We start from the raw sequence: 23,015 nt of genomic DNA, 5'->3' as shown, positions 1-23,015 counted from the left end.
TACAAGCAAGATGCCAGCTGTCAGTACCAGGAGACCTTGAGGAAAGGCACGAGCGTCTGTTCGCTGAGAAGCGAAAGGAGCATGGCACACAGGAAGGGGAAGGAGGGGAAGAGAGGAAGAAAGCCTTGCTGGATGTTTGAGTGGGAAACTCAATGGGAAGCAGTGAGATACGGGCAAAGGTCAGTGCCAATTGCAATGTGGGCAAAACTCAAACTGATACTGCTAATGTGCGCAGAGAAAGAAGCCATTGCCCTCCTATGCAAGACATTCCATATAACTCCCACACCCAGAGAATGGCTGCCATTCTGTTCCCTCTGTATTGCTGCTGCACGCACATTTCAAACGTCTTCCGCCCTAGGCTTCAAAACCTTTGCACCAAACTTTAGAAACCCTCCACTTCCTCTGGCCTTTTTATTATATGCCTCATTTCCTTCTTCTCTTTAAAGCAGACGGAGGGAGGGGAGGAAGAAGGAGACCAGTGTTTTCAGAGCCAAGAGTGGTGACGCCTTGGCTCAGGGTGACCAGGCGCCCTGGAATGGCTGAGGAGCAGGAAAAGCTGTGCACTAGCAACAGCACTGCTCAACAAAATTATCTCTCTGGCACTCTCCTCCTCCTGTGCTATATTTACTAGCAAAACTCTAAGCTGAGAAGATACAGAGTGTCCCTTCCCTAGAGTGAGGCTACCATCTTCTGTAACCTTCAGCCAAGTTCTTCAGCCACACAGGGGAGGAATAGTTCCTTCCCAGCATTAATGGAATCCAGCAACAAGCAAGTGCCATCATGAAACTTTGGATCAGAGGACAGCTTCAAGGTGACTCATCAAGATGGCACTGGAAAACCCTTCCTACCGGGGCCAAACTAGGCATGCTAGCACTGTTTACCTACCTGCACTGTTCACATAAAACTCAAGGGAGAAAGGATCTATTATTCATATGAAGGGGAGGGGAGGGGAGGGGAGCTGAATCTTCTCCCCTCCTCTGTGTCTCTGCCTTGCTGTGTTTTCCCACTTGATGTACTACACTCAGGTCTGACACTAGAATTAAACTGGGCAGGTGGAAAATTACTGAAAGTAATGGACCCTAGCTCAGCAGGTAAAAGATGTGCTTTGCATGCAGAAGATTTCAGGTTCATTCCAGGGCATCTCCATTTTAAAAAGGATAAGCTTGGGAATTATGGGAAGGCTCCTTCAGTCCCTGGATAGCTGCTGCCACTCAGACTAGCCTTCCAGGTATTGTTGGACAACAGCTCCCATCAGCTCCAGCCAGCATGGCAAAAGGTCAGGAATGACTGGGGTTGTAGTCCAACAACATCTGAGCAGCAGACGCTCACATATGCATTTATAGACATGTAAATGTAAGTAAATTCATAGCTTTGCTTTTTGAATGCATGGCAAGTTTCTTCCTCTGCTGCTTAATTAAGCATTCTGTGTAACCATACCTTACTTTCTTTTTACCATTCAACTGCAAAGATGGCATAGTCAGTTGATGCACTATAGTACATAAGAACAGCACTGCTACATTAGCCAAGGGTCCATCTAACTCAGGGGTCCCCAAACTAAGGCCCGGGGGCCAGATGCAGCCCAATCGCCTTCTAAATCTGGCCCGCGGACGGTCCGGGAATCAGCATGTTTTTACATGAGTAGAATGTGTCCTTTTATTTAAAATGCATCTCTGGGTTATTTGTGGGGCCTGCCTGGTGTTTTTACATTAGTAGAATGTGTGCTTTTATTTAAAATGCATCTCTAGGTTATTTGTGGGGCATAGGAATTCGTTCATTTTTTTTTCCAAAATATAGTCCGGCCCCCTGCTGAAAAAGTTTGCTGACCCCTGATCTAACTGAGCATGTTGTTTGCAACAGGAGTCAGGCAGGTGCTTTTGGGAAGCCACCAGGTAGGACATGAAGGTAGCAGCTCTCCCCTACTCTTGGTCCCCAAACAACTGGTATTCAGCCATAGGCTGTCTCTAGACATTTCCAGGTAGCTGTATCATGGCTAATAACAATGACTGAGTGAATCTTATGTTATATTACTTGACTCTGCAAGGATTCAGACAGCATATTTTATTTTTCAATTTGTATCTTTCCTTTTGTGTGGGCAATACTTGTATCAAAACTTCCTCTGGCATTTTGGAGGAGATGCCAAAGGAATATTCCAACAGCAACTCCTCCACTCTCAAACTGAAAGATTATTCACAAGAAATGAGAACACAGAGGTTTAATTCACAAGCCCACTCTTGTGCACATAGGAAACATTCTTTCATTAAAATAGTTTAGAGTCTGGTTTCTTATTAATAGATTAACATCCAGAGGAACTTTATAGCCTAAATTCAGAGATAGCAATCTTGGCCTGGTAAACCATAGTTTACTGGCTTAAGAATGAGCTGTGTGGCCTCACACTCCACAGTTTCCTGTGATATCTTCAGTTTAACATCTGCACACAAAACTGGTTCTGATGTCACAGAAAAGTGACAAGCCACGGTAGAAGCACTGAAGTTGGGTGCACGAGGACAGGAGAAGGGAGGAGAGAAGGGAGTGTAAGAACACACAGCTTGCTCTCAATGCAACAAACCATGGTTTATCAGAATGGACTTGTGGAATGTCATCTGGGCCTATTACAAGGACAGTCCAGAGCATGTCTCTAGGAACTACCCAACAATATTAGTAAGTTCTCTCATTTAAATTAAACAAATAAAAACCTCTTTCAACTTTACGTTCCTGTAGGAACATTATATAAAGTGAGTGAGCATGAGGATCCCATGCAACCCCAAAGCAGTGAATGTGTGCGCAGGAGTCCATCATTCTAGTCTGCTGCAATCTTTTGAATGTGACATTCCATTAAAATTTGGGCATTGTATGCATAGACCACAGGTCACCATTTCAAGGGGGGACTATAAGCCAAAGTGACAGGATATCAAGCATACAGCATGCTGCTGCATTAACCCTGAAGCAGTGTGAGCGCTAGAGGCAATGTCTATGGGATATTTTCTTGGGGGCCAGGATGGGGGGTGGCAAAAGGCAGTGGCCAAGTCAACCAAAGCACTGTGAAATTTTACAGGAGTACAAATTCCAAACCTGTAGGGAGAGAGGTGGGTGGATTCAGAAGAGCCAAGTATCCTGTATTGGGGCAAATGAAACACATAGAATAATAATAAAAACAGCATCTTCTGTTAGAATGGCAACCCATACTTTTTTTTTGCAGGGGTATAGAGATGTCACACATCTGCAATGATTTCAGAAGTAGTCCTAAGGCCACTGAGGAAATGGCTGTTAACTCTGATATACTGAGGCTACCTGCACCAATGAAAGAGATCAGAAAACAAAACAAAACAAGCACCCAGGAGCCCTTGCTGAATATGAGGTTCCGGTGAAAACTCGTCTCTCCTCTTCTGGCTCCAAGAGCTCATGTTCCATAAATACCAAACATGCAAGAGAGATGCTTTGGAACAACCACGTGTTTGAAATCCATCAAGAAGCTCCTTTCTCCAGAGCAACCTGCTGAGTAAGATTCCAAGAATTTTTACACACACACACACACACTGGCTCACCCCTTCTGCTAGCCATGCTAGAAGCCCCTCTCCTGGCTCCAGTCAATATCGCCAGCCACAGCAGAAAGATCTGAAGTAAAACACCCCAGCGATGCCTGTACAACACACATAGCCCCTAAATAAATCTTGGTGTGCTGGCCAAGCACTACAGTGAGTGATCACCCCATTCCTGGATTCTGGCCTTCCTTTCTGCCCCGACTTCCACCCATGCAAACACCTCCCTTTGGTGTTATGGAGACACCTGAGATAGCACCAACAACAAAGCAGCGGTGAGTGTGGTGGCCACTGAGATAAACAAGCCCCCTCCCCCAATCCTTTTGCAAGTGACTTCTGGTTATACCACAGATGAGCATCACACGTAGCAAATGAATCCACACACTGCAAGGGAAAAGGAGGAGGAAGCACAACCAATGATTAAAAGATAAATAAGTAAGGAGCTTTTAGAGTTAGAGCAAGGCTGTACAATCCAAATCTGATAGGCCCCCAAACCAGGTCAGATCCTTCCCAGAATTCCTAACAGACACATTTTTTATCCAATGCACAGCTGTCACATGTGAGGAAAGGACCTGGCAGTATCGGAGGTAATCTCTAATGTGGGTGGGAAGCAGGAAATCACGTTTTCTTGTCTTTCCGCACACAAATTAGGAGACAATCCTACTCTGGCGCCATTTTGGTTTTTTTCTGGCGCCATTTTGGAATGGACTCTCAACAGCCACCCCAGCTCTCTGTCCTGGTGTCCATGCAACAGCAAGGGAAACAGCAACCATGCGGGAGATCCACTGCAGGGTAGGCTGAAGAGAAAGGAGGAGAAGCAGCAACAGAACAAACCAGAAAAGGAGAAGGATCGCTGTCGGTGAAGAGGAGGATGGGGGCTTTTCATGCTCTTCCGGATGTCCCGGAGTTTGGCGTTGTACTCTGACAGGGGGAGACGGAGGTAGGGTGGGTAGGAATAGAGCAGCAGGAGAAGGTCAACCAAGGATGAAACAAAATCCATCACGGAGAGTGAGAAAGAGAGTGTGTAGTCAGAGACAGAACAAACATCACAAACAGAGAAAGGAGAAAGGGGAGGGAAAACACAAGAAAAATATTAGTTGAAAATAATAGGCTTGAATACACTGTGATCTGAGGTGAAGCTGGGTCAACATCAGAATACGATATACCATTGAACCAAGTCAATTACCAGCCTCTTCATGAAATCTTGGGTAAAAAGGTTGACCTCAAGAGTATGTTTGGTGGAGTAATAAATCCCATGTGGTTCCCTGGCTTTCTTTGGATTCAAGAGGAGCTAGAAAATCATGAGAGAATCATATCTACCCTGTATACTGTTTCTGGAATTCAGTTATCAGTCTAGAAACTAGAGGAAACATTCCTTCATCTAATGTGCAGAATCAGCAAGATGCTGACTGTAGAAATTGAAATATTGCAAGAATGTGGGAAGCAATGGCAGAACCACTCCTGCCCTCCCACCAATGCACCTGCACAGCACCAGGGCACAGGTGTCGCTGACAGCCCTGGAACACCAATGTAGGGATTTCCAAGAGTGGGTAAACAAAACACACAAACGGCAACGAAACAACTTGTGGAGGCATCTCTGACTCAGCTGGCTCATGCTAATTGTTTCAGAGCTTCCATTTCAGGTCTCTGAGCCAGGCAGGATTTGCAGCAGTTGAGGGCGGTGGTGGTGGTGGTGGTGGTGAGCTTTCTCTGGGAAGGGAGTCCTCCTAGAGGCCTTTTGCCTTAATCATTACAGGCTGCTCCCACCCTGCTGCATAGGAAATCTGAGTTCTCATGATAGCGAGAACCAGGGAGGATGATGATCTGTGAAATTCCACACATACTCGCCTTGGAACAAACAGGCAATTTATAGTAGCATGCATTGTAAATAACATGCTGGCCCCTGAGCTCTCTCTCTCTCTCTCAACCCCTCTCTCACAGCTTGTTCTAGCCAGTTCCATTCCCTCCCTTCCCCTCCTCCTCATTCTCTAGCACCGGCCAGATCTCTTGCTTCATTCCATGTTCTGTGATCATGGGACACTTATTGCTAACTGTGAACCTAGAGTGCAGTCTCATGCTTCCACAGCAGCTATTCTTTCCCCAGGATCTCAGGACATAATGTCCCTTGGAATTATACACTGGCCCACATGCAGCTCAGCTAGAAGGTTCCCACAATATAACAACACTCGGAAAGGCTGCCATGTCCCCCCAAATCAGGAACAGGTGAGTTGGAAAACGGCCCTGTAAGCAGGTAATTCTGCACCCGTTTCCTCCCATGGTTCTGATTCACATATGCCCATCCAAAATACCTTTTCTCTCCCTGCCAGATTGTTACTATGTAGTAATGCAGTGGGGTAAAAATCTAGTCCTCTTCCATCTGCATCAGCATCTCCATGTGATGGAAGTGTGTGGGTGCATGCATGGCCATGAGGAGGGAGGCAGCTCAATGCTGGTGTAAGTGGCAAATACAGTGACTTGTGAACTTCCTAGAAGCATTTGGATGACCACTGTGGGAAGCTGGATGCTGATCTAGATGGGGCATTCATTGGTCTGACCCAGCAGGGCTCCGAGGTTCAACTCACACACTGCTGTGTGTTGTTATTGCCCCCTGCCTTTGCAATGCAAAGTAAAATGGACATCAAATCAAACACTAATTCATCAGTCTGCTTTGTGCTCCCCTCTACACTTCAAGTGGTCTTCCTGTTTTCTCGTATTACTTGTAAAGCACTAGGTGTAGATTTTAGAAACAAATAAGCAAAGGAGGGATCAATTTTGCACAATGCTGAAAAGCTAGTTTGGAGAGGATGGGAAACATGATGTCACCAACTTCCAGAAAACCAGAGCTGTTAACAGCTAGCTTCTGCTATGGACACAAAGAACTCATTTCCCCCGAGCCCAGCCTGGAAAAGAAAATTGTACATCTAAAGAAAATGTGGTGAGTGCATTTCTATAGCAGGTTTGCTCCTCACGCTATGTGTACCTCTGTATACACCCTTAGATACCACAGTGACTCAGCCTCCAGCTTGGTTTCCCATCCTCCAGACCTCCTTATCCCAGAACCAAGCCATTTCCCTTTGGCCAAATGCTTTTAATGCCTGTGGTCCAGGAGCTGAACTGGACAGAGCCCAGCAGCTGAGCCTGGCATTGCAGACTGGATTACGTCCAGGACATTTCTGAGGAGCTCTGCAATTAAAAACTTTTATGTGTAATTACAATCCAAGGAGCTGCCAGGGCTGAGGCTGCATACCGGATACAAGACATCACAAGAGTCCTTAAGCAACAGTGTATGTTGTTTTTATCAAGAAGCCCAAATGCCTCAGTCCCAAAGACTGACCGTTTTGCAAAGTGTGCCCCCTTTCCCATCACTGGCCATAATTCATGCTTGGGCAACCCAGTCAACAGTGTGCCCTGTGGAGAATTAGTGAGGATGCCCAGGGGAATTACGTGGAGGAAAGACTCCATTCTGGGAAAACCCGTTAGGACCCATTAAAAAGGAGACTCAGCTGTACACATCAGAAGACCCTGGAAGTTCCCAAGACAAAGGCATTTGTGTATGTGCACTCTTCATACTTATACACAGCAAGAGGTAGAATCTAGAATCTCAGTTTAAAAAGAAAAATATGGCTATGATGATGATTATTATTATTTTCAAATAACAAGCTTCTATCCCTCAGGGTCTTAGAGACAGGTTCCCCCCCCAAAAAAAAGCCAAGAAATGTCTGCTTGAAGGAATGGGTCAAACAGATGTTACAGGGGAGCTCCATGCTTGGAGCTGCTGCTATCCTTTTTCTTTCTGAAAAAGTGACCAGAGGGGAATGGGTGGCTGATTTGGATTTGGCTTACTAAGTACCGAGAGGAAAACCCACAGGTTTGAAAAGCCTGTATATTTTCCTCTCGAAGGATTAAAACAACTTTGAGGGAGGGCTAATTTGGATTGGGGATGTGGAGAAGGCAAAGGGTTAAAATGCCTCATTTCCCCCATGGCATCGTCTCACCCTCACTTCTTGCCTTTTATTATTGTCCGAGCCCCTACAAAATGCCCTGTATCTTGCAAAAGCCAAACGCAGAAGGAACTGTATGAATCCCACCCATTTCAGCAAAAGTGCGTAATTTGTTCTGAGTAACTTTCAGCTCCCTTGGTGCCGAGAACACAGAGTCCTGCCCAAGACTCCCAGTGCACTGGGCTTCAGAGGAAGGGCATGAAAGAAGCGCCAAAGGCTATGGAATATTACCCTTTTGTGGGTGTGGTGGACATTTCCTTCCTGACTCAACATCTCACAGCAGAATCATTAAAGGCTCTTGTGCCGCTCATTCAGTGAGCATAAAATCAAGTCAGAGCCCTGCCTTGTTTACAGCCGTCTCCCCAGCAGTTGCTGAGCAATTCATTCCTAAGCTCCAACCCTGCCATGCATGTTGCATCCCATGCCTTAATGCCAAATACCAGTAAGTTACAAATCAGGCATGATGGCTTTCATCTGTTCCAAGCTGCAGGTTTGCAGTTAGCTCTGCAGAAACCTGGCATTAGCCACTAGGACTCAGGGAGATGCATCTAAATCTAGACAAGTGCATTCAGTTGCCCCGGAGCAACAATTGTTCTCTTGCAGAAGATGAAGGGAAGCCTCTTTGTACCCTCTGAAGGAACAGGGAGAGAGGCTGAGATCTAGCGCTGTCACTTGAGGCACAAATTGCCCTGGCAGCTAGGAGTGCCTTTTACCAGCTTCGGTTGGTAAGACAGCTACGGCCGTTACTGGACCAAGACAGCCACTTTGATCCTGGCATTGGCAGCCTCAAGACTGGATTATTGCAATGGACCTCCATGTGGCCCCTCCTCTCCTGAGACAAAACTGCCCCAAGCCAATCAGGGTGGGCATGACACACTTTATATAAGGACTATATTACGCACTAGACTTGCACTAACGAATACTTTGTGTCTAAGGCTATGTGCACACTATATATTTAAAGCACATTCTCTCCCCCCCCCCCAAGATTCTGGGTAACAGTTTACCCCTCACAGTAGGGCAAGTTACAGTAGGGCAAATGCTTCTTGTTAAATAATCTGGAATGTGGTGTAGCAGTTGCACTAAAGAGTTGCAGTTCCCAGCAACTCTTAACCACCTTCAGTGCACAGAATTATTTGAGGGAAAGAACGTGCTTTAAAAGTACGGTTGTACCTCCCTCGTGTTGCGAACGCTGCGTGTTGCGTTCGTCACGGGATACGAATGCGCTGAACCCGGAAGTACCGGAACGGGTTACTTCCGGGTTCGGCGGTTCGTGCATGCTCAGACGTGTCAAATGACATCACACGCATGCGTAGAATCGCACGGCGAGCATGCACAGATTTGGCGCTTCAGGATATGGACCTTTCAGGTTGTGAACGGGGCTCTGGAACGGATGCAGTTCGTAACCAGAGGTACCACTGTATAACATGCCTAAGTATGGCATGTTTACCCCCCCCCACCAAAAAAAACCACCCACCCCTGGCATGTTTACCTCCAAAAAAAAACACTCACCCCTGGCATAGATAGATCCTATGGCATTTGCATGTTGTTTGCAAGTGTGGTTACGAGAGCCCTCCTACCAGGCATTCTCCCAACACACCACCCCCAGTGGGAACAGTTCAGTTTATCCATTCTATTTTGGACTAAGCCACAGGAAACAATCTGGGGCCCTGGAGCAGCATTCTTCTCCTACCAGCCCTAAAAGATTATGTGGGGGTGGGGGACTTCTGAGACCTAAGGATAAAACCCCCTGACTCATAAGAAAACAGAGAATAAGGCTTCCTACCTGCTACCCTGTGGGCCACCAGACCTTCAAGATGCAAAGGCTCTTCCTCTGCGGGGCGAGAAGGTTCCTCACTGTTCTCCACATCCTTTATTGGTACCTGGGCTTGAATTGTCATCCCAGGGGATGGGGGTGACGTCAGCAGGGGATGCTGAGCTTCCATGAGCTTATATGCCATTGCATGAGGCCTGGGAGATGTAGGAGGGCTTCCTGCAGCCTGGCCATAGCTCCTGGCTTGCTGGTTCGGATAGCCATAGGACAAATAAGCCTCCTGGTCATCCTGCGCGGGGTACTCTGGCTCTGCAGAATTGTGGAGCAATAGTTTTGTGGGATGAGCTTTAGGCGCCTGGTGGTCAGGCAGCTGGGACACAGAGATGCCCATGGAGTTGTGGGAAGGGCTGCCTGGAATAGGGCCAAAAGGATTGGTAGACTTTGGCTGCACCACCTGAGGACCAGTCACAGGCTGGGCAGATACTGAGAGAGCCACTGGGCGTGGCTTATCTTCTCTGGAAGACACCGGGACACTCTGGGACTTGTGCATCATGGAGACAGAAGGGTCCAGGTCAAGCATGAGCATGTTGAGGGCCTCAATGGACTGCTCTATTTCCTTCTGGGAGGCCACCCTGGGGAATTCAGGGATGCTGATGCTTTGAGGGGGTGCTGCTTGTGAAGGGCTGGGCTGAGGGCTTGCACTGGAAACACTGGGACTTTGGCTGTCTCGGGCACCATCCTGTTGGCGGGAAGGTGGTCTGCTGCCTCCACTTTGCTGCTGCCAAGAGTTAAGTCCCCTCTGGACAGCTTCCCGGCTACTTGTGCTCCGGGCTGGTGCCTGGGGCAGCTGGGGGCTCTCAGCAGTCGCTGTGGGGAAGGACTGCGAGCGGTATATGCCATTTGGATCGTAGCCATAGGGGTATTGCTGGCTGGCAGCTGGCGGCTGGGGTTGCAACCAACCAGGAGTGGGGAAGCCATGCTGGTAGTAGTCGGCCAAATTCTCCTGGGCAGACACTGAAGGACGGATGTGCCCATACGGGTCCTGGGGGTGACGCCCCATCATGCTCCGCAAGGTGTTCTGGTTGTTGTAGGGGTAGCCACCATTGATCACTGTCTCTGAATCATGCAGCTTGTCTATGCCGTTGAAGTTGGACGACCCATTGGGCAAGGAGTTGAGGCTCTCCATCCGAGGGGCCTCGTGGTAGCCCATGTCACTGGTGTTGGTGGTGCCATCAAACGACGAGAGGGTGCCCAGGCTCCCCACGCTGTGCCCATCCTGGTTGGGCAACTCGTCATCCAGAATGTCTGTTTCCCTCTCGGCCACCAAGCTGGCAGCTTCCCCGTTGACATGCACCTGAGCTGGAACGATGTGGCGGCCTGAGGTGGTGGAAGCAACCACTGCTCCCCCGCTGGGGTTGTGGTTATGCATGGCGGCCTCGTTCTCCAAGCCAAAGCCGCTGAGCAAGCTGTCAAGCTCCCGCTTCTCCTCTGGGGTTAGTATAGGGTTGCTTCCTCCGCTGCTGCCGGGGACTGTGGGCACTGCTTGCTCGTCAGTCTTGTCTGTCTTGGTGGAGGCGGTGGAGTTGCCTGAATCACTGCTAACAGAGAGTGTGTGCTCAATGTGGTTGGGGGCAGCCGAGAGCGTGATGCGGTTGGTGTTGACGGTGCCGGTGCTGCCGTGGAGCGAGTCTTTCTTCTTCACCTTGGCATATAGGCTGCCATCCAGAGGCCCTTGGGTGTGACCAACCTCTGCATGGAGGAAGAGAGAAGGGAGACAGGAAAATCAATAGCTGTTATGTTATGCTGCAAAAGCTTATGTGTTCTAATTCAGACATAAACAATACCTGGGCTGGTCGTCTGCATTTAGCTACAATGAGAAGGGACACTGCGACCCTGCCAACCAGCTGCCAAGCATTATCACATCCTGTGCCCTCCAGGCCTCTTAAGACAACAGACGCCAGTGTGTCTCTCTGATGGTAGCACAGCCCCTGCCATGTTCTGCTCCCACAGGACCTCATCGCAGCCAGAGAAGTGCTGGCGGCTACTGGAGTAAAACACATTTACTGGCTATTTTCCTCTTGACTTGCTATTACAAAACACAGCATGTTTTGTAGCAAATGTACCTGTATTGATCCCAGGATACATGAAACCTCTTTAGCAAGAGGTAAGCAAGTTGAGAATGTTCGGGAAAACCATGAAAAGGCAGAGACCAGAAGATCCTCTAGTCAAGTCTGCACAAGTTGTGACCCACCAAGACAAAGGACTTCAATAATCCTATTTTTGCTACATGACCGGGGGGGGGGGGGCGCGTTTAGGCACAGGCAGGCCCCAATATGCAGCTGATGGGTTGTGTTAGGTTTGGTGAGTCACGTGTTGTACAGCCCTGATGTTGTATAACCCTGACGTAGCACCAAGACTGGATCCTCCAACCAAAGGCTCAGAACATGCAACCTTCTCATAAGAGGGAAGCCAACCACCAGCTTCCATTCTATAGGTTTGGATCTTTACCGTAAGAGCAAAAGTAGCCAAAGTGTGCCTGCTCAGAGGAACATGCAAATTCATCTGGCATCTAACCTTAATTCAAGCAACAATGCTTTTTTTAAACAGAAAAAAACTGATTCCACCAACTAAAAAAAGCATTGTGTTCACTTTGCAGTCCAAAAATAAAACAAATGGTCTTGATGGGGATAAAAAGAGCTCTCCTGCTAATGTTTCATTCTGCTTTTGATTAAGATGTTTTGAAGGCCAGGGCCAAGTTTAAAGGGAGGGGGGCACTTCTCACTAACACTTTAATCTATAATCGGCACCTCTTCTCCTTTCAGTGATGAGAGAGGGAGCTTGAAAGGGAGAAAAGGGGTTTGTAGTGTCACAAGTGCAGGAATTTACCTTCCTCTTCATACCCATTTAAGTGTTTGCTGTGTTCTGCCTTCCCCACAAATACCCATTCAGAGTGAGGGTCATGCAATGCAGGACGCACTGCCGTCTCTCTGAATTCAGTTGGAATGAGGCAAGCCTGGTTGGCTATGTGGCACTGTGACATCATGGCACTCACTAATAGTGGTGCTTGATTGGATGGGGTCACTTCAGAAAACAGAACCTAACCAAATGAAATGAAATAAAATGATATCAAACTAGTGAAAAGAAACATGGCTATGAATAGCACTGGGAATGGTTTTAAGAAATGTGTGTGTTTGTGGTGGAGAACATTTTACACTTTTGCTCACCATAAGACTGTTTTGTATAAACCACTTGGAGGTTTCTCGGATTAAGCGGTATATAAATCATGTTAAAGGGACGCGGGTGGCACTGTGGTCTAAACCACAGAGCCAAGGACTTGCTGATCAGAAGGTCGGCGGTTCGAATCCCCACGACAGGGTGAGCTCCCGTTGCGGTCCTAGCTCCTGCCAACCTAGCAGTTTGAAAGCACGTCAAAGTGCAAGTAGATAAATAGGTACCGCTCCAGCGGAAAGGTAAATGCCGTTTCCGTGCGCTGCTCTGGTTTGCCAGAAAGCGGCTTAGTCATGCTGGCCACATGACCCAGAAGCTGTATGCCGGCTCCCTCGGCCAGTAAAGCGAGATGAGCGCCGCAACACCATTTATGAATGAATAAATAAACAAGCAAGCGGAAGGTCCATCTAATTTCCACTAGCATCACAAGCACTAAGGAACTGTATAGACAGATCTAGAGATGAACCTTACGCTGCAGGTGGTTTGCAAGGTAAGGCAGTAATGTTTTGAGGAGATATTTGATCTCCTCAGTCATGGGATTACACAGCAACAGGTTTCCCCCCCACCACCTTCTTTGGGCAATCTATTATAGTATTATAGTCTATTATAGTATTACAGTCTATTATAATATTATAGTCAAGACACTGGTGACAGTTCATGTGGGTACAGAGGACCCACCTACTCTGTATCAGCTGCACTGTCTGCCTATATGCCCTAATATTGACCATTAAAGTCCTCCTGAAACATCTGGTACCAAGTAGATCTAAGGAGCCCCTATGACCTATACTGTAACCTGTCATGGATTTGAGATCAGCCACCAAGACTCTGTTCATGTGCCCACCAGGAAGGGAGGTCAGGCTGGCTGGTACAGCAGATGAGACCTTTTCTGAGGCAGCCCCACAACTATGGATTACTCTCTCACCCACCCCTGAATAAATGATTACCCCCCCCCACCTGGGTTCTTAAAAAGGTCTTTGTTCAGCATTGCTTTTAAAAAGGAGATTTTATAGATTGCAAACTTCACTTTATAGTCATACATTAAAATAGTTGGCTGTGATCTATTGATCTACAATACTTTTACTGCTGTTATCATGACTGTGATTATGCTGTTTATATGTTTTTAATCATTTTAAGAAGCCATGACTTAAAACCATGGCATGTAATACATTATTACATAACAACAACAAAAACAACAACAACAACAATTTTTATTACACTCTTGTGCTTGTGTAGTCATCAGTGGAAAACTATATGGTCTCATTAGATCACACGTAACATTCTCTTTGCAGCTGAGGTTTCAGGACTGCTCCATGCATGAAGTGGGCTCATGAAGCATAAAAATTAAAAAAAAATGCAATATTTAATTGCACAGAAAGCAAAGCAATTTGGGATATAAGATTGTTTCAAAATAAGTTGCAGCTCACACCGGGGGATCCTTTCTTTCTCATGCAGAAATGTTCTGCCTTTTTCTTAGGTCTCCTGTGAGGTTTCTTGGAACTGGCTGCACCACAATATGGAATGCCTTCATTTAGGGGGGGAAAGTGACTTCTATCTGGCAATAAGCCAAGGATTGACTTCAGAAACGGAAGATGGACTAATGGAAGAGTGTGAAGTCATAGGGCTCCTATCTGCAAACACCAAACACTTCCGTAACTGCTTCGAAGTTCTAACCTGCCAGCAGGAAGCCCAATTTCTTTCCTACAGGACACTACCTAAGCAAAAGCATGTGCACACACAAACACACAGAAGCTGCAGGCACAAAATGAAAATAGGTTTAGACCAACCATCACACAAGGCAGGCAACCAATGAAAGTTGTGTTGTCTTCACTGAGCGCATGCCCTACTTCACTCCCCTCTTTCTTAGGTACTAAAGCTGTAGAATACTTTAAAAAGAGAGAAGAGAATACCAAACTTGGGTGTTTATAGGGGTGTGGGTGGGTGTAGCATAACAGTGCATGTGGACACACACAAATATTCAGCAAATGGGAACAGACATGGACTCAGAATAACCACCACCACCGACTGCATATAATATACTACTCAAAAGCAATGATCACACTATTTATATGTGTACACACAGAGTAACCATCAAGAAATACACACAGAGACAGTAGTACTTAACCAGTATATGCCCAGAGAAGCAGCGGCACACAATGTACATTCTTTCATACACCAGCAATTATGGGACAGTGGTACAGATACACATTCACAACCATTCCAAAATTTATTTAAAGTAACTGTTTCCCAGAGAACGCAGACATGTGTATTCACAAAGCTGCAACCATAAAACATACTAACTTACCTCCCAGTGTTTTGTATGTGTCCAGCCGACCCAAGCCTATCAAATAATTTCTGGCCCCTTTTGAGAAGCAGCTTCTCTAAACTGACCTTTCCCCACAATGGTTATTTGTAGCCCAGGTTGCCCATCGGCTGGCATGCCTCCCACTTGGCTTTAAAAAGGATGGGACGAAGCTCTAACATTCTTCCCAAGGGCTGGGCAACCACACACATAGCCCTCAAATCAACTGGTGAACTTTGTGGGGAAGCCACAAAGTAATACTGGAGGAGAAAGTTCACTCCAGTCCCCACTTTTCTTGAAGGAACACCAGCTCTCCAGATCTCTAACCACCTCCCTCAGCTAGTTTGTGTGGAGAAAGATGGAACTGTGGCCATGGGTGAATTTGTCCAGGCCTCTTGGTGTTGCTGCTGTATTAAGCACATGGGGCAGGTGGCACTAATAGGAAACAGAGGAACAAAAGAAAAAAAGGGGGACGCACACATGTATCTTTATTTGGTCAGTGGGACTAGCATCCACCTTTTGGTGCCAGTAGAACCTTCTCAAAGTTATCCTTCTGCCAAGCTCAAGTGATTATTTTTAAATTGCAAACACAGCCAGAAAACATCCCAGAATGCACCCTGAGTGTCATCCTATTTGAAAGGCCCACGGTAACATTAGTAGGGGACACAGAGGAAATAAGACTCATCCCTTTCCTCTGCAATGCCATCTTCAGAGAGGAAAGAGCACATTAAGGGCTCCTCCAGAGGACCTGTTTATTTACCATTCACCTGATCTGCTTGCACAGAGCTTACCCAGCCATTAGATGATGTCTGGTCTTTATTCAGCACTTGTTCCAATATGTTACAGGACAGTTATATGACAATGAGCATTCAACCCAATTTACACGTGTTCATGCATTTTTCAATGCATTTCTCCATCACTTTCCAAATCACATAAAGTTCGGGGGGGGGGGGTTCTTTTCCCTTTTTAGTGGATTTGCAAGGGTGACAGAAGCCTGTAATCCACTTTAACTGTGCAAACCTAAAGTTCCGGCAGACACTTGAATCCCTCCTGCAAAATACTGAGGATGGTATTCAGTTAAGTTTTCCTCAAAGTCAACTCACTGAAATGAATGAGCACCACTAAGTTATGTTTATTAATATCAATTGGTCTACTTTGAGTAGAACTTAGTCGACCACCACCCTGCCAGTCTGAACATGCCACAGTCCACTTAGCAAAAGAAGGGTGGATGTCCAAGGTGCCTCGGTTCCATAGGGATTACGTTGCTGTGTACCCCCACTGTTGAGGATGAAAATGGGCCTAACAAAATTTGTGGCAAGCGAGAAGTTCACATCAAGTTATGACAGATCAGGACCAAGCCAGATGCAATTCAGCATCTATAATCAGGAGCGCCCACCATTTTATTGTTTTACATAACAACAGCAGCTGCGGGGAACTGTTGGGGCTGTTTATTCTACTTAACAAAATGTGATGGACTGCTTGAACAAAAGAAAAAGAAAAACACCTTAGCAGTTTACATAAAATACTGTAAAAATGTTTTATCAAAAAATACAGTTAAAATCAACAAAGTTCAGGTTGTCTCTGTTTCTCCTTAGAGGTGGCATTATGGTACAGAAATGATGTGCAATTTAAGTCTGCTTTCACGTTGGCATTTTGAGACCTAATCCAGAGGGGCCACTGGACCACACAGAGGTTCTGACCCTCTATGCGCATAGAGCAATGGGGGGCTGGCCACATAAAAACCTCTGGCACCCTCTTCCTTCCCTAGAGGCAACCACTAACCCAGCACCAAGTCCATTGTGTGTTCTCTCTCCCCCCCCCCTCCTCCTTCTCTCTGCTGTCTTTCTGCACTGGCTGCTCTCACAGGCAAACAGCTGCCCCAGAAGTCATGGGTTTTACCTCCAAAGTTCATGCTTTTTGAGCCTCCTGAATATAAGGCTTTGCTTCCAATAGGCAAAAACCAGTCAGCAGATGAAAGATCCAGGCAGGTGAACGACTGCAGTGCTCCTCACTGCCTCTGTTTGCTATCTCTGTGAGCTCAACATTACCGCTGGCACCCTATTATGGTGGAGAATCACCGTATGTGCCACAAACAGGAATCCACGGGCCGAAACCACCCTCACATGCCCTCTGTCAATAGATTTATTTTAACATTTTGTTTTGTCTCTCTCTCAATGATCATTTCCAGCTAACACAAGGGCCAATTCCCCAGAAGCTAAACAACAACAAAAACCTGTTGCGATGCCCAGCTTACTAGTAACAGGTGCTCCTCTTGTCCATCTCCTATGTTACGGTAATGAGTGCCAGCAGAGCTATTCAGTCAAGTGACATGAAGGGAGGAGGAAGAACACCCATTTGTTTATTGACCCAGCTGCCAGAGCTGTCAGAGGCATTTGATACTGCGATGGTATGAAAGGGGGAAGAAGTAGCTGGAGCTATCTGTATTGATTCAGACGCAAGAACGGGGATCTCAACACCAGGAGAAAACAAGCCCTTTCCCCTCCGGATCTCACCCCCGCTCTCTGCTTCACTGATGGATATTGACCAGCCTAGCCTGGTGGGCATATACCACACCCAGCCTTTCAAGCCGCACTTCTTTCACCAAAATTGAAAATAATACACTGGTACAGTCCATCAGTTTTCTGTCTCCCTGCATCCTTGGCCACATATCTTGCACCTCCCACCCCACATACAAAAAGGAACAAGTCCATGTCCTGATAGACAAAAGATATAAAAAGAAGCAGCAGTAAGAAAGGCAGTGGTGCCAATTGGCACAGAGTCCAGCTTTCTGGAAATGAAAATGAAATGAAAGTCAATTCCAAATATACTTTTTGCAAGCCTGGGTGGCGTCAGTTGCATCCCTGCATAAAAATACGAATGAGAAGGAATCGTTTACACCTCGGAGTAAACAACAGCCCCTAAGACAAGAGAGTACAAAATCAAATATTCAGCTTTGGGTGGGCTGGGGTTGGTGAGGCTGGATTTATTCTTCAGAGTTCAGTTCCTATTCCCTCAAGACTGCAGTTAGCACTGGGTTCAGCTTTTGACCTGTGCTCAGTATGTAGTACCCTGAGAGGTACGTTTGGTATGATTCAGCCCCCACTGACCCCAGAGAGTACTGATTTGCAAGCAGAAACCTCTGGGTAAAGCTTTTGCATCCTGTCACCATTGTGCCATCCCGAGAAACTGTGTGACAAGTCTTAACACAAGACAGATGACGAAAACACCTTGAGTGGGCATGCTGTGAAGATTAACTTACACAAGTTCAATCAAGTTAATACTACAAGGCTTCTATTTGTGTATGTTTGCGGGGGGGGGGGGGGAACCAATGATAATTATAATCAGAAAGCGGCTTGCCCTCGGCAGATTTCCAGTTTGCCTGCAATTAAGAGTGGCCTGCACAACATGCTCTCTTTGTAGGTAGGTGAAGACCCCGAGGGGGCAAGGCTATGCCGCAGTTCCACCAGGAGAGCTGTGTGCGCTCTATACTCTGAACCTCAGCGCCAGCCTAGCTTCTGCTATCAGGCTGCTGCGATACCAAGAAACTGTTCCTTGTCTCCCAGCACCATCATCCCAGGTGGGAAGGAATGAACACTCCGAGAATGGATCATCCCAAGAGAAAAACTGAACCCCAAGACATGGAAGGTAAACTCACCGCACAGCAAAGCCTCTCTGCAGCTGGAGAGAAACTGGGCTTGGCTATTTATTCTTCAGAGCTGAAGTTTGCAGCGGCTGCTCCTGGAAGACCCTGCTGGAGCACACTGCCTTTCCATCTGTCAGGCATGGGAGTGAGGTTTATTTTCCCCCTGGCTTGTAGGAAGCGAGTGGGATAAAACCCTGTCTGTAATTTCAGCCAGTCAGATCCCGAGGGCTCCACTTATCATCCCGTAGTTATGTGATTTCAGAAATGACATCACAGAAGAGGCTGAGTGACCGGAGGATGGGAGAAGGAGGGCTGCTGGGAGCTCCCAGCCACTGAAATGCTCAACACGAGTCACTGAGAGGCACAGAGAGTTGGGGAGTGGTGGTGGGGGGGGGGAGAGCAGGAGGGAGGGAAAGAGGTGGGGAAAGAGGCAGAATGACAGAAGGGAGTGGAAAAAGAGTGCAGCTGGAGGGAGAGAGAGAAAGAGACAGTTCTGCCCAAAGGGGAGGAGACCAGGGACACAGCCAGATCATTCCTTTCCATTCCATACTCGCCAAAACTTTTCTTTTTCTTCCAGAGGGACCTCACACAACCACAGCAGCATTTTTCCAGCTGCTGAACAATGAAGACATAGAAAGGCATAATTCCTCTCCTCACTCCCCCCCCCCGCCCCAGCAGCCTTGGTTTTAAATAAGGGCAGACGGCATTTAAAGAACACCGTTTGGGTCAAGTCCACACCTTTAGCTGTGCTGAAACTAATGGACTGATGGGTTTAGACCATCAGAAAACTAAATATCAAGTCGGGAATGTATTTGATCCTTCAGACTTCTTGACACCAGCACTGTCTCGCTGCTTCCCTGCTTCTCTTATAAGCTCCCATCGTATTCTTTCTTCTCACCCTAGTTCCTGGGGATTGGAGGTGCCAGCCTTCTCCCAACCGCCTTGCAAACTACATCAGAAAAGATGTCTGAGTCTGAAGCCAAGCCCATGTGCCATCATCATTCACCATGGTGGGCAGAGCAGAATCTGTCATCTTCGGATGAAGGGCAGTATACAAATTTAATACATCACCGTCGTCGTCGTCGTCGTCACGTAGCTTAGTGGGGCTTTAAAACTTTTTTTCTCCAAGACTGTTCAGAGGCTGAAGCTTTAATGGTACTCTTGCACACTGAGTGATGTAGTCATTTCATGTTCCTGCTGTATTCACAGTCAGATGCAGGACAGGGAGATCTCTAGAGTGTACATATTCTCCCCCCCCCCAAAAAAAAACCCCAGTTCCAGCCAAATACACTCTTATTACTCAGGCTGGCTTGCAACTGAAGGGAATCTTGGAAGTGAAAGAGAGCATCTTTGTTTTTTGTTTTTTTCATATCCTTGTTCTAACAAGAAAAGAACGTCCCCCCTTTCCTTTCAGAGGAAGGTAGATGGTGTCATCCACCACTTCGGTGACAAATGGACAGTGCCAGGGTCTGCCCCTGAGAGGTGGAGCCAGTTTGCAGAATGCAACTCTAAATACATTTTAAGCTCTCCTGAGTGTTGGCAACTGCAAAAGAAAGGTGACATTATAATGCCCATTGCTATGTGGTCAGGGATCTGCTTTGCTTGCAGAAGGTCCCAAGTTCAATCCCCAGCATCTCCAAGTAGGACTGAGAGGTAGGTCTGAAATCTGACAGAGTCAGTGTAGACAAGCCTGAGCTAGATGGATCACAGATGTGACTCCGCATAACAGAGCTTCTTATGCTCCCCACATATGCCAGGGCAGGCTCCTCAGGGGAGTGCTGTTGGCCATTGGCTGAGGCCCCAAGATTGGGGAAGGGCCCATCAAACACCAGTGTCATTCTCACTCTGCACAGAAGAATGCCTGCTTCCAACTTTTATCCATTTGCATTTCACAGTTCTGTGAATCAGGGCTGTTCGGGATGATACTTGTTGCGAGTCCTCCACTGGGTTGGCATAGGCAAAGTACCAGTGCACCAAAATTGCTCTAAAACTAAAACCCCACAATGGGAATTACGCCTTCTTTGAAGTGCTCTACTAGCGTTTTTCAGGGTGGGACCTGGAACGCAACTGCAGAGCTCCTAGAATGGAAGGTGGGGAGGTTTTCTAACAATGACCCATGGTGGTGGGGCAGGTGGGGTACCTATTTAGAAGCCTAAAAGATTCAGGGGGCATGGTCCAGCCTGAGCAGATATGGAAAGATGTACTGCCCAAGGCTTAACCCCAAAGTTGGAAGGTATTTTCAGAGGAGGTGGTGTTGCTCCCACATCGTATCACACAATGCACCAGGGCCGGCTCAATACATTTTGGCACCTTAGACAAACCACAAAATGCCTCCCCACCCACCAGGGAAGAAAGGGTGAGTGAAGAACTACATCAAGAACAAGGGGGAGGGGTGAATATCTACATTGGGGACAAGGGGGGAATGCAGTAGTAACGGGCAATGCGTTCCTTGGAGGCCGGATCTGTTGTTCCTGCGGATCCTGCTGCCTGAGGCAGCCGCCTCACCTTGCCTCATGGGTGGGCCAGCCCTGCAATGCACCATATCTCAGAGCAGGGCTGTCCCTATTTCACAGCAAAGGCTTCTGCACTGCGGCAGTCAAGAAGACTTCCCGCCAGCTCCTAGTCCTGCACCTTGAAAACTCAGACCACAGTAGAGGCTGTCCATGCCAACAAAAAGGGGGAGGGAGCAGAGAAGGTAGATTCCTCTTGCTTTAGTCAGCTGTTGAAAGGCAAGGAGACGGCCTCCATCTCCCTACAGGCAAGAGCGCGGGGGGGGGGGGGGTGAAGGAGCCAGACACAACGATGAAAACAAAAGCCTTACGCTTGCTGATGGGAGTTTCATATGGGTTGTCGGTAGCTTTAGCAGTTCAGGCAGACAGAAGGAACAACTCAATGTGAAAGGCGGTCAATCACTCACCTCCGCCAGCTTTTCTGTGGTTTGAAAGTGTATTGACTATTGTAGTCTTTTCACTCTTGAGTTCATCGTTCTTTATGCTGGCTTGAGACCAATACCACCCGTCTCATTTTAATGTTCCAGGGGGCGGGGGCGGGGGCAATGGGCTGTGGTCCTAATGACACATATGCCCACTGGGATGGCAAATCAAAGGACAGCACCCATAGCACCCCACAGGGCCCAGGTTGCCCCCAAGAAGGCCCTTATATTATTTTATTAAACAAAAGCCATAGAAAGTGACAGGATCAATAAGAGCTGCAGACAAACAAAAAGGGGGACAGCTACACAATAGATAAGTTTCCCAAAGGGTTTTGAGAGAACTCTTTGTCAAGGTCTGCTTAGGTGAGCTGAAGGAGAGAAGTCTAAGGCAAGACATTTTCAGTAAGAATCTGCATCAAAGCAACATGGCGCCCTCCAGATGTTGTTGAACTACAACTCCCACTGTCCCTGGCTATTGGTCATGCTGGTTAGAACTGGGAGTCCAACGACATCTGAAAGGCACCGCACTGGTTGTTCCCTGCATTAAACATTCCCTTGAGGAAACGTTTCCTTCGAATAGGCAGTGTCGAACGCACAGCTTATCCCTCCTCTTCGGCCACGAGGCAAACTCATGTGCACAGCTGTACTCCTGGCAGCTTGCATCCTCTGCATTTCACATGCGCTCACCATCATGGCACTATCTGCTTTTCTCATTTCTGAGTTCTACAGGGGATGTCTTCATTCACATGCTCCCAGCAACACTTCAATATTTGCCAACCCATCTGCTTCACGCAGATGGATGAGCAGATTCCCCTAGTCATATGTGCCAAATTAGGTCAGACTGTCATCAAGTGCAGGCACAGCAGTCACAGACTAAATGTAAAATTAAAGCCCACTCTGAAAAAGGAAAATGGCTGCCATTTAGTAAACAGGACGGAGACTCTGGGCACATAAGCCGAGTGGCTTTGTTCAGGCTCACAAACTGTGCAGGTGCTAAGATGATCCCTGGATTGATCACTAAGGGAAAAACAGGGTGGTACACTCTACACAATGCTGTTACCGAAACCTATGAGGTCCATGCACAGGATAACGCCTATTTTGCTATCTTCTGTTGACATTGATCCTTTGAGCGAGTTGTGTGGCACTGGAGTAAACTCAAGGTCATCATAAGAGCTCAGCTCCACTGTTATAACTATTAGGATAAGCTTTGCAAGAGGTCAGCTGCTTAAACAGCTAAGATCAAAATCTATACAACACTGAAACAAGCATATAAAGAAACACCCATCGACTCATTTTTAACAAGCAGCACTATGGAATCTCAAAAAACAAAGATACGTACCAAGCATTTGTTTTTCTTAGGCAAAGAGTTGGGATGAGTTGTAACCTCAGTCCTAACCAAAAGATCTTGAAGTTCCAAGTGCAAATTAAATATTTAAAGTTTTGTAAAGAACATTTCCTAAGAGTTTTCAGAAAAGAAAAGGTTCTAAATTATGTATTTTCCCTGGCTTGAGATTTAAGCAACAGCAACAACACTATAAAAAGATAGACATGGAAGGTGATGGACTATGGATTTGGGCAAAGGAGTCACTGTTCAAACAGAGAAAG

General features: G+C 47.0%; 1 protein-coding gene across 16 annotated transcripts in view; it reads right to left on the bottom strand.

Moving 5' to 3' along the window:
- TNS1 (tensin 1) overlaps positions 1-23,015 on the bottom strand; it is a 286,343-nt gene that overhangs the window by 40,384 nt on the left and 222,944 nt on the right. For 11 of the 16 annotated variants that reach the window (XM_033161337.1, XM_033161327.1, XM_033161376.1 and 8 more), the window contains 3 exons: positions 9,321-11,057; positions 4,371-4,457; positions 3,070-3,111 (listed from right to left, as the gene is read on the bottom strand). In XM_033161337.1, coding sequence (XP_033017228.1) covers positions 3,070-3,111; positions 4,371-4,457; positions 9,321-11,057 — 1,866 coding nt within the window. The remainder of the gene's footprint in view (positions 1-3,069; positions 3,112-4,370; positions 4,458-9,320; positions 11,058-23,015) is intronic. The other 5 variants (XM_033161384.1, XM_033161385.1, XM_033161398.1 and 2 more) reach the window with 3 other exon arrangements.

The sequence above is a fragment of the Lacerta agilis genome, chromosome 1, assembly GCF_009819535.1.
Source record: "Lacerta agilis isolate rLacAgi1 chromosome 1, rLacAgi1.pri, whole genome shotgun sequence".
In the NCBI taxonomy this organism is placed as follows: domain Eukaryota; kingdom Metazoa; phylum Chordata; class Lepidosauria; order Squamata; family Lacertidae; genus Lacerta; species Lacerta agilis.
The sequence above is the reverse complement of the archived record's forward strand: the minus strand, read 5'-3'. Positions and strand labels throughout refer to the sequence as shown.